Source organism: Rhinolophus hipposideros (genome assembly GCF_964194185.1).
Source record: "Rhinolophus hipposideros genome assembly, chromosome: 5".
In the NCBI taxonomy this organism is placed as follows: Eukaryota; Metazoa; Chordata; class Mammalia; order Chiroptera; family Rhinolophidae; genus Rhinolophus; species Rhinolophus hipposideros.
The window spans coordinates 80,841,816-80,853,915 of NC_138051.1; the positions used below are offsets into that span (position 1 = coordinate 80,841,816).

Below are 12,100 nucleotides of genomic sequence, written 5' to 3' on the forward strand. Positions count from 1 at the left end.
ATACCTGAGCTAAGATGGCTGCTGAATTGAACCAGAACCTCAGGAGTTAAAGAACATCAGGATGAATGCCAAGAGCTGCACTGCCTTGTATAATCCTGAAGTATCTCAGCGTCAATGATATGGCATATATGAGTGCCTTTAAAAATTAAGAAATAATCTTCAGTATATTATGTATTAGCAGTGACATATTGTATTACATTCGGCATACCTAAACATAACTCATTGAAAATCCCTAGTTACAAGTAGTCTGCCTGGGCACTTTATTATTGATTGTGGTATAGTTTGGTGGGCAGATTATATCACTTAAGTCACATTTCAGATCTCTTCTTTCTTTATACATGAGCCTCTAAAATAAGTTAGCCTCTAAAATAAGCTAAGGAAAGCAGAGAAAAATCTAACAGGTCCATCTTAGAACCAGATATCAGTGAAAAAAATATTTAAATGGCACCCCTCCCTGCTCAGGTGTGAGTCCTTCTCCATAATAGACACCAGGGATGTGCAGAAGCAGCATTTTAAGAGGTGTCAAAGATAACTTAGGGTGTCATTTTTGTAAATGAAAATGGGCTACATGAATATCGCCCCGACTGTGTTCATGATTACCCTGGTGTCCAAAGTTCCGGTTCTAAATTTGAACAGAGTAAGGAAAATCATTGGAAAATGAACATCACTGGGGACCAAATACCGACAAAACGCAGCAATGTTCTATCAAGTAATCATCACTCTAAACCCAATTTTTCGTCCTTGGACCAAACCCCGCTCCCAGTTCGTAATACTATGAATTTAAATGCAGATGAGAGCTCTATCATTAATCTCTTCCTCAATATTTTCTTAATTGTTAATTTTTGTTAATTTTTATAATCTCAATAGAGTATCATTTATACAGATTTATAGAATACCTTTCCTTTCAAGACGCACAGGAGAGATGAATAAAAAATATTTAATGTAGGGGGCGGACGGGTGGCTCAATTGGTTAGAGCGCGAGCTCTGGGCAACGGGGCTGCCGATTCCATCCCCACGTGGGCCAGTGAGCCGCGCCCTCCGCAACTAGAATGAAGTCAATGAGCTGCCGCTGAGCTTCCCGGCGGCCAGATGGCTCAGTTGGTTGGAGCGCGTCCTCTCAACCACAAGGTTGCTGGTTCGACTCCCGCAAGGGATGGTGGGCTGCGGCCCCTGCAACTAAGACTGAACGTGGCACCTCGAGCTGAGCTGCGCCCTCCACAACTAAGACTGAAAGGACAACAACTTGACTTGGAAAAAAGGCCTGGAAGTACACACTGTTCCCCAATAAAGTCCTGTTCCCCTCCCCAATAAAATCTTTAAAAAGAAATCAGTGTAAATCAAAGATATAACTCAAATGTTTCAGGTGCATAGTGAAAAAGTTTATTTATGACAGATTTCAAAACTCGGAAGAGAAGACAAAGAATGCACAGAAGCATCACAAAATTGGTACATAATATAAAAACACAAGAACTGAGCTATTTAAAGAACCACAGCTCAGGAACATGTGTGCATCACAGCAACACACTCAGTGCCACGGGGTGTAAACCGTGGTGTTGGAAAGGAAAAACCACTCAGCGGGACATAATGATTAAATAACAGTTTGGTATGGAGCTCTTAGAAATCATAGGAGATGTTAACGGCATTTCTCATGATGGGGGACATGTAAAACAAGTTGCAAGAATGATAGGTTGGGATGTTTTTGTATTTTAAAGAAAAGACTGACACAGTTTCCCTTCCAGACCCCTTTCTGTAATGGCAGCATCAGTGCATGATGTAGGACAATAAGGAAAGAATGCCTTTGTGGTTGCCGATTGCTGAGATATTTACCATGTTTCCCGGAAAATAAGACCGGGTCTTACATAAATTTTTGCTCCAAAAGATGCATTAGGGCTTATGTTCAGGGGATATCATCCTGAAAAATCATGCTAGGGCTTATTTTCCGGTTGGGTCTTATTTTCGGGGAAACATGATACCAACAAAGTGTGATCATCTTTCAATCAACTGATAGCGCTCAGTGCGTGGCACCAAAGCAGGCCGTTCAGATAGAAGCTAAGTGGCATAAAGTAGTTTAGGAAATCTTCAAGCACCTCCCTCTACTCTAATTATCCCGACCCAAACTCAGGCTTTCTTAAAACCCATCACTTTGATTACAAAGCAACTTTATTCTGGGAATTTCAAAACACTTCCCAGAGTCACAGGTTACAGGATTCCTTTCTCTAGACTTTACTTGCTCTTGAACATGACTAAATGGAAATGACTCAAGTTGATTAAATGAAAAAAAATCTTTTCTAGGACAACAATCTCAGAAAGGGATGTTAGTGGAATTTTTTAATATGGAATGTCTTAAAATGTACTGTTTAGGACATGAGAGAAAGAATTAAGGTAATGTTTTCCAGATGATTCTTGCCTGAACCCAAAAATCAACAATAACAACCAATCACAAGAACATCACAGACAAGGCATTTCGAACCTCAGTGAGGGTGAGAGTTCAGGAAGAGCTTAAACTGATTGCCTGTTAAGGGTTCTTCTGTAATCCTGTATTTTATAGTATTTCAAACCAAAACTTTAGAATTGTTCATGACCCTGTATCAGAACTTTTAGAAAATATACTTTGTCCCCTGGGAATCACTTCATGTATATTATTTTATGTCTAGTTAAGCCAAAACTACCTGCCTGCTTCAAGTGAAAGAAAACTGTACAATTTAATAAAAAGTATGTATCTCTAGATTTCTGGGGCACCTTTTCCTCATCTCCCAGAGTGAAAAGCCATAACATTAACTCTGGTCCACATGCCTGGGGCCTAAAAGAAATCAAAATACATATAATAGAAATGATGAGTTCAAACCAGTGACCAGGACTACAAATAATTCCAAAGCCAGAGTCGTGCCTTTGGTTTTTGAGAGTGACTATTTGCAAATGAGCCCCACCATCAAGGCTTTAGGCCATTAATTGGGTTTTCTTAGCTTGGTGACAAGAGATTCAAACAGGAGGGACTTTGGCATTCTGGGTTCAGGCAGGGACAGACAGCGCAACAGTCCAAAGAGAGCAGAGATTTCTGACACCTGGCTACATAATACTTAGAAAGTTTCTCTCACCCTTTGGGTCCCAAATCCTGCCCTAATCGTTACCTAAATAAGTGGGTAGATATCAAGGAAGTGTTCATAGGGGCTGGACTGGTTAGACAGAGCAAAGGGTAACACTGACCATAACAGGTACCAACAGAGCCTAAGCAGTTCTTGCCTGAGAGTCTTCGCCGCGTTCCCAGAAAAGAGGCCGACGGGAACCAGCTCCCAGAGGCTTCTTCTTTACAGAATGCCAAAGTCACCGCCCACAGAAGTCAGTTTCCTTTAGTGGGCCCTGACTCTGAGCTCACACTGAAATTCCGCAGACTATATTCCCCAGTGACAGAGTATATTCCCCCAGATGGAGGGCTTGCTCTGTTTATTAGTCAACTAAACTGATTTGAAGTCCTCATCAGTACAGCACTGCCACATCCTCTGCACTCACTTGGTAAGGTAAACAAGAGTTCCGATTGCACAGTCATACAGTTAATTACCCAGCGGTCCCAATATGGGACCATAAGTCATAATCCCTCCCCAGCCCTACTGCCAATCAGGTTGATTGCCTTAGCTACTCAACTCACACTATTATTTAATTCTGGTTAATCAGGTAAACTGAGGCCCTGAATACGATACTGCCAGTGCTAAACAATACCAGAAATAATGAAGACATCAGAGAGAAATGGAGGGAGTCTAGGCCCTCTCTCTGTCTCTCAGCTGTGTGGAAATGAGAGCCCTGGGACAGGATCCCACGTGTGTGAAGACTGGGACTTTGGCCGTGTAGACTCCCCACATACTGGGTTGCCGGAAAGCACCCAGCTTGTGACTGGTTTTAGACACCGTTCCCTACCTACTCCCCAAAGAATCATGCATCATGGCTCCCTGAGCACAAACACAATGAATATAATGACTTGCTCTCCAAAGAGCAGAAATCCTTAACGAGCTACCCCTCACAACCACAAAAATGAAATAACCTTCCTTCAGACAGAAACGCACTTCCCAACTCTTCTCAACCAGTGGTGCTCTTCCCTTTTCTTGAGGATTCAGGAGTTCTACACTTCTGACCCCGTGGGAAGATACTAGTTAACGAGTATGATGTCAACTGTACAGACTCAGGAGAAAATCTAAACGGAAGCTCTCACGGGGAGAACTGTGTGTTTGGTTTGTTCCCTTATCGCTGTGAAGATGACCATCCCACCCAGATTAAAGACAGTGAATTCTACGCCGCCCAGGGAGGTCGGCCCACAGGGACCCACCTTGCTCCCAAACATGCTGGTCTGAAACTGGTCTGTGATGTCGGTTAAAATTAACCCACTTCGTCCCTTTCTTGGTCATAGTCAAAACCAGCTGTGGCTACAGTGACACAACTGGAACTCCGTTGTGGAACACAACTAGCCTCCTTCTAAACTCACCATCTTTTTCATCGCACTAGACTCATGAGTCTCAGAGAATACAGAGAGGAAATCAATCCTCAGGTCAGGATTACACTTAGTAGAGGAGACCTACACAAAAATACTTCTAAGCCGATCCTGTTGGAAAAGACGGCAAAGTAGGTCTGGGATTTCTCCAACAAGTGGAAGGAGAACCAGTGAGACTTCTGCCTTAAAAATAATTCCAACTACTGAACTGCAAACAAAAGAACAAAATTGGGATATGAGCAAAATTCCAGGATACATTTGATAGCTTTTCTCTCTTCCCCTCAATTTATTCTGTTTTCCTTCCTTACTATCAGTTTAAAAGGGCAGTTCTCAAACTGCACAAAACTGTTTCATTCATGCCCTTTTCTCTAAAGCTACAGTCTTTTATGTAAATGTTAGGGTCACTCAACTGTGTACCTTAGAACCACATACTTAGGAGTTAAAAGGCAATGTTTTCCAGAAAAGTGGTCTTTAAAAAATCAATATAAAAATATAGACTTTGGGGCTCGGGTTTCACCTAATTCTTTCAATGAGGGACTGAGTAGGGCTCAACAAAAACATATAAACTCAGATACTTCCTATAAATGATAAATATTACAATATCTAATCCCACTGATTAATATAAGACATTGAGCTTTCAGATTTAACTCTTCCACATAGATATTACAAGGGACAATATATATACTTTATAAAAGGATGAGATTTTCTTTCCTAAATGACAGAGACAACTATTTTTAAAGTGCATGAATCAATTAAGAAAAAATAACAGAATGGCCTCGTTTCAAGTGCCTACCTACTTCCATTATAAAGCTGCATATTGTACGAGGGTTGAGTTTCAATCCAGAGTCCTGAGGATATCTCATAAAACAAAGAGATTAGAATAAAGTCCTTCCAGAACAGCTTCACAATTACTCTAACTCCAACATTCCAGTTAGAGAAGGAAACAGTGGCAATTATGACCTGAGGAAGAGGGAGAAATAAATACTAAAGCATGAGTTTGAAAGATGGAGGCCAAGAAACACTTTTATGAGGTAACCCATGCTGAATGAAACAAGTCTGCAAAAATCCAGGAGCTCTCTAAGCTAATATCTGTGCAGGGAAGATACTTAACAAGGGGACACTTGTCAAAAGGAACAGAATGGTAGAATCATCTTTGTTTAAAAATTAGCAGCTTGTAATTTTAAAATCCATGTGGTGGTACACGTTTCTACATCTTTTAAGTTTTCTGCTGAAAATTTTTCATAGTAACATGTTGGGGAAAAATTAACCCTTTAAACATCATTTCTAAAAGCCCCATCTCTCAACAAAGTAGCACAACTTAAAGCAACTAAAGAAATTTAAGAACTCAGCCACTCTATGTAGAGAATTCCAGCCTCTCTCCTATGATGAAGCACTTTCTTTCGATTGTTTGTTAATATTTACTTGTGTCCTACAGAACAGAGTGAGAGTGAAAACAAATGATTTTCATTTCATTGTTTGGTTCTATAAACTTGGACACAGATTAAGGAAATAACTACCTCTTAGGATTCACTGGGCTATGAAATTCTCAGTAATTACCTGTGCTTCAGTAAATATTTTCTCTCTATAAAGTTCAATAATTTCAGAAATTTAATGAGAACAGTGAATGAATTAGACGGTGAAAACATCCTCTTTTAGCAATTTTACAGAAATGGAACAAAGAAACCCTAACTGAATTGTAACAATGTCCAGGACTTCAAAAGTGACCAGACAATAAGAGGCACACAGAGGTGGTAGGAACAAGTCCCTCAGGCTTTTGTGATGCAACAGAACTAGAATTCCAAAGAAAATAAGGACAGAGAATCTCACAGCAAAAATAAACAATAAATGTTATCCAGGGAGCTTGCTATGGCCTGGCAACTCCATTTTAAGAGAAAGTCAGAAGTTAATAATAAACAGGAAAAATAAGCACGACTTTAGCTGACTGGAGAACAGCTCAGTAGAAAATTCTTTTATGAAGATTGTATTAGCAAAAGCATGATTCAACTTTAGTGATGAAAGAGTAGTCACTTGCTATCTTATGGGATGGCGCACAGCAAGTTTGCTTTTCACTGCCCAAATCGACAGTCGCTAAAATAATTTCTAATTTCTTACAAGGTATATAAATTTTGGCCAGTGTCATCCTCTACAAAATGCACTCCAATATAAAATAATGGAGGTGTGATACCGCTCAGCGAATCGGGGTGCTATGGCAGTCCACCATATCCTACCCCACTTTGGGCTTTGCGCACAGGGGACCAGAAGGCGCAGGCTCTCCACCCTTCGTTCACAACGAAGATGCTATTGCAGACCTATTGTGAGGAGCCCACTTCCTCCAGTTCCTGCTCCTGTATGGAAGGGAGGCCTGCTGGGAGGCACTCAGACAAGGAAGGAATGAGCCAGAGGAAACACCGTGAAGCACATGATTCCTCAGAGCAGGCGAAGGAGTTGGACAACCTGGAATCACAGAATCTCTGACTGGCTAGTCAAGTCCTCTGCAGGAACCCCAGGCAAATGGGCAGAGTCCCTCACAACCTACAATCCTCACAGGGAATGCTGGGTAGGTTAGCGTCATCCGTGGCAGGAGGGCAGATTCCTCCCTAAGCATGGCAGGCCTGACTAGCAGAAATGGAACGTGGTCACTTCCCAACTTCTCTTTAACTCCATAGAAGAGGTGGCCTCAATGGCTCAGGGCAGGCAGAAGCCTTCTGAGAAACAGATGGAAACTGTTTCAAAGACATATTGAAATGTGCTAAAAAAAAATAAATAAGGTAATAAATAAATCTAATTATCCTTAAAATTCTAAGGCAGTAACAGACGTGACACAAGGAATAAGAAACAAGGAGGTACCCGCAACTGCAGTGGTCCCTTCTCTGCCTCCTCCTCTGCCTGAGGCCCTGCCACCCTGTCCCTCACGGTGACCACTGGCTGCAGCCCCCTTCAGCACTCCTGGGCCTCAGGGTTATAGAGTGGGAAAGGCCGTCACCAGGGAAATGCAAGCGCTGGCCTGGGAAAGAGCAAATCCAATCAGTAGCAACAGTGAAGCTCGTTATCACCTTTTCCTAAGAGACTCTAAACACCAAAAGCTTTAAGCCCCGAAAGCAAGAAACCTAAACTCAGAAACTTTGGAAATCTGATTGGTTCCAAAGCAAAATCTCTAAATAACACTCCTACTCTAAAGAAAGAAAAATAAAGTGGTGGGGAATCTAGAGTGGTTGTTTTTTTTTTAAACCTTCTTTCTCAGATTATACCCCTTCTTCTTTGATTATATAAACAAAACAATTTAGATGTGGGTTCTGAGGTCAGTCCAGTACCTAACTGCCATTCTTTCCCCTTCGACCACCACTGCCTATAGTGAGGGACACTACCTCTTAAAACAGGAAGTGATGGAGGCAGTTGTTTTCCCCAGAAGACCCTAGTCACATTCATCATCACTTTAGACTGCATGAAGTTCTTGCTGTCATGACAAAGACACAGGCTTAGCAAAGGGCAAAGAGGAGGCAAAGAGGCCGAAGTGAACCATCAGGACTAATCACACCCCTCAAAGGCAGTGAGGGCTCCCAGCCTGTGCTAGAGCCAGCAGGCGGGACTATGGCAGTGGTGAGAGGCTGGACAGAGCTTTCTCCATCCAAGAGGTTGGGTCCCTTCCTGCACAGTGTGCTTTCCCCCTTCTAGCAATTCCAAAAAGAGGGTGGGTATCACCAAACACATCTGTAATACAGGCTCTGGGAGAGGAGAGAGCAGCAATTGGAATAACAGATCTGTGTCCAAACAAACCTATTTTTAAAAGACAACCCCCAACTTCCTTTTAGGCTTTTGCCCGATGGGCACCTTCACAGAGGGATTTTGCTGGAGTCTGAAGCAAGAAGAGTGTGAGTCAGGGACCATAGAACAGCGGCAGAAGCCAAGGAGGGGGAAAAGCTACATGGGGTCGACAGCCAGGCGTACCACGTAGGGCATGAGGGTCAGGAGCCTCACGCTCAACAAGAGGCACCAGCTGGCAGCCCGCTCCAGCCAGCAAACACCCGCCCTCCCCGTCCCCACGGGCCTTCAGCTGGTGTAGTAGATGTGGAAGTAGAGAGTCTTGTTGCGGAGCAGTGAGTAGGAGTTGTCAAACTTGAGCAGGTAGATGCCCTCACCGGGGTAGTCGTGGCTGCCAGCCTGCACATCTCGGTGGCTGTCCCGCCGGTACACAGGCATGACCTCCCCATAGCGACCCCGCAGGGAGCTCCTGGAGCCTCTCTCCACATCTCCAGCTGGGACAGGGTCTGCATGAGCAAAATGGCAGTGTTTGGAGATGAATCCAGAGACTGAGTAAGTCCTACCTGAAGGTGAGAGAAGGCACCAGGTGACCTAGTGGCTTTCACCCAGGGGAGATGCTATTGCCTTCCCATAGGAATGTGGAAATGTCTGGTGGCCTTTTTGGTCATCGCAGCAAACAGTGGGTGATCCAAGGGTCCAAGAGTGCTAAACATCAGGATAGTACGTGCTCGTCAAAGAAGCATCCCACCCCAAATGCCAATAATATCTCCACCGAGAAACAGAATTTAGCCTTACAGAGTCTACCTAGCTCCAGAAATGTCTGGACATTTCCAAGGGGGAGAAAACAATATTTAGAAGAAACAATTCTGATATCCTTTCATTCAACAGGGGAAAGAACTAGCTAATGGAGGTAGGAAATGCAGACAAACAGGCTGTAAAGAGTGACCTAGAACTTCCACTTGGCTTCTTAAAAAACAGCAAATAAGGAGCAGCCGGGTGGCTCAGCTGGTTAGAGTACAAGCTCTGAACAACAAGGCCGCCGGTTCAATTCCCACATGGGATGGTGGGCTGCGCCCCCTGCAACTAAAGATTGAAAACGACGACTGGACTTGGAGCTGAGCTGCGCCCTCCACAACTAGACTGAAGGACAATGACTTGGAGCTGATGGGCCCTGGAGAACACACTGTTCCCCAATATTCCCAAATAAAAAATAAAAATAAAATAAAAAAGGACAGCAAATAAGATACGAGGTTCTCCTCCTCCCTAAATATCTGAAGATTTCCCTGCAGACTTGCTTTTCCATGAAGAAGCAAGTTAAGGAATTGATTTTAAAATGATATAGGAAAATCAAGGGATAAAGCTAATGCTTAGAACCTGCTCTTATATTACCAAAGGAAAAAAAATGCCTCCGGGCCATCCTGGGAAGGTGTTGCAAGTAACAGCTGGAAGAGAGCACGGAGATTACTTTTAAAACTGCTCTTGGCATGAAGCAAAGAAGTAAATAGTGGTCGGCCAGCTGTGACCGTTTGGAAAGGGGAGAGAATGGGTACATTTAGCAAAGTGTAATTACTCCATTTGGCTCCAGGCCAAGAATAAATGTAACTATCCCCAAACTAAGAGAGACATGTAAAATAATCTCAGGTTTATCTGTGATCTGAAGAACACTGCCTCTAATACAATGGCACCGATCCAACCCTTTCCAGCCCCGGCCCCATCCCTGTCTCCAAGGAGATGTTGGGGAAACAGGGACTGATTAACAGGAAAAGAAGCGGTCCACGAGGGCATCGACACAAACCCCGCCAGAATGTTCTCTGAGGGTCTGACTTAGGTCTGCCTCGCTCAGGGTAGCTTGCGATGCTGGAAAGGATTCCTCGCCTGAATTCTAAGGAAGAGGAGGACTGGTACACACGGGAAGTGGTAACTAGATATTAGGTGGAGCCAGGAAAGGAAACTGCAAATTATGTTCAAATTAAATTTACCTTCAATCTCCTCGTCCTCTTCTTCGTCTTCATCCTCATCCTCGCTGGAATCACTGACCTGCACAGTTATGTCAGTGCTGGTTACAGGCGTCCAGTCAAAATAAACGCCAAAGCCAATGTCATAGTCATCAGTTGCAAACTCCCAGCAGACACGCTTCCCCTCTGGATGGGTAGGCACCCGGATGGTCACTACCTCACCCCGCTTCACCACCAGACGGCTATTCTTCTCTTTGCCCAGCTTGCTTTTGAATTCCTTCATCTTGGCAAAGGTCCAGATGCATGGAGGGGCCATCAGAGGTGGCGAGACTGAAAGAACAGGCAGCTTACTACTGAGAAACCCAGCGGACACACTGCCCCACCTGGCATTTTGCTTAGGGAGGTTGTCACAGCGAGACACATTCTTTCTCCTGGCTTCTTTGACTTTCTTTCGCAAGTTACTTTCTTTCGTTCCATCTGTCTGCCTGCCTTTAAGTACCTATTGGGAACAGAAAAACCACTTTCCACACTCAAAGGTCTCACCTTTCCTGTGGTCTCCCAGGAGGTCTGCAGATTCCAGATCAGCTGAAAGAATATCTACAGCTCCTGTGTGCTCAGACTGGATCATAACGATGTCTCCAGGCCACTGTGGGACTTGGTACTTGGCCATCTGCACAACACAATTCTGGTTAGAGGACACGTTAGAATAGCAGATTCCAATTAGTCTTTTCCCAAATGAAGGCTGCCCACCCTGCCCTACTACCTCTACTCTCCCAATTCTAAGCCTAACATGCTCTTCAACATTCCTTCTCTTTCCTCCTTGGACAGGTTGCTAATAAATTCTACTATTTTTTAGTGCCACCAAAATGTTCCCTCGTTTAAAGATTCTTTCTTGCTGTCCCCTACCTTTTGCAACTTTCCCACTCCAGGCCTTTTATAAAATCCTTGCCCAAAAGCATCCTCAAAGCTTGCTACTGACTTTTATATGCACAGCATTTGTGGGCCATGCCTTGGTCTTGCCTTAGCCTGCACAGTACCTCCCTGTGGCTCCAATCATGGCCGCTCTTGCACCCGGGGGTTAGCTCAGCTCCCACTCTGCCACACATTCCTGCTGCTACAGTTCCCATTCAGAGGTTACTTCCAGATCACTGTCAATCAATTCACCAAAGCACTGCAGAGAGAGAATCCGGTTTACTGTCTGGCTGTCTCTCTCTCATCCACAGCACACCTTGGATATCTCATCCTATAGGCTGTCTCTTCTATCAGTGTTCTATACATAATTACACCTTCCCCTTAGACCAGACCCAGGATTTGCATTTAAACAGTATACTTGCTACCAGACGTCTAGCCTGCATGGTAGAGTACAAATGTCACTTGATACTCAAAGCCCTCGCTAACCCATGGCAGGAGCGTTACAATCTCTCCCTAGTGAGTTTCACTTCAAATCACTCACATTAGTGTTCCTCTGTTTCATGCTATTATGCCTTAATTTCCTGGCCCTTCTCTAAGCAATCGGCAGGCACCTCAAGAAGAAATGGACACCGACTGCCAACATGGGAGAGCACATCAGTGAGACAGCAGTCCAGTTAAGAGAGCAGAACTATATTTGCAAGAAATAAATACATTTTGTAATCTTCCCAGACTATATTCTCTTAATTACGTTTCTGGAGAATAAATCTGTCAGTTCTTAACTCCATTACTAAATGAGGTGAATCGGGCTTTGGCTAACTTGCTTGAATTGGTTGTTCCTTTTCTAGACAGCTAAACAAACGATTTAGCTTGCAACTTATTAGCTGGATAGCCTTAGTGAAGTCATTAACAGCTTTAGCCTCAGTTTCCTCATCTGTAAAATGGGGACATAATAGTACCTATCTCACAGGATTTTTCTCAGGAGTAAATGAAGTATTGT

General features: G+C 43.6%; 1 protein-coding gene across 4 annotated transcripts in view; it reads right to left on the reverse strand.

The window, feature by feature from the left end:
• Positions 1–1,360: 1,360 nt before the first annotated feature.
• The window catches only part of TMED8 (transmembrane p24 trafficking protein family member 8), a 34,553-nt gene continuing 23,813 nt past the window's right edge, over positions 1,361–12,100 (reverse strand). For 2 of the 4 annotated variants that reach the window (XM_081049786.1, XM_081049785.1), the window contains exons 3-5: positions 10,735–10,861; positions 10,216–10,521; positions 8,479–8,742 (exon numbers count right to left, since the gene is read on the reverse strand). In XM_081049786.1, the coding sequence (XP_080905912.1) occupies positions 8,525–8,742; positions 10,216–10,521; positions 10,735–10,861 (651 nt within the window). In that variant the 3' untranslated portion in view covers positions 8,479–8,524. Of the gene's footprint in view, positions 8,743–10,215; positions 10,522–10,734; positions 10,862–12,100 lie in introns of all 4 variants that reach the window. The other 2 variants (XM_081049787.1, XM_081049788.1) reach the window with 2 other exon arrangements.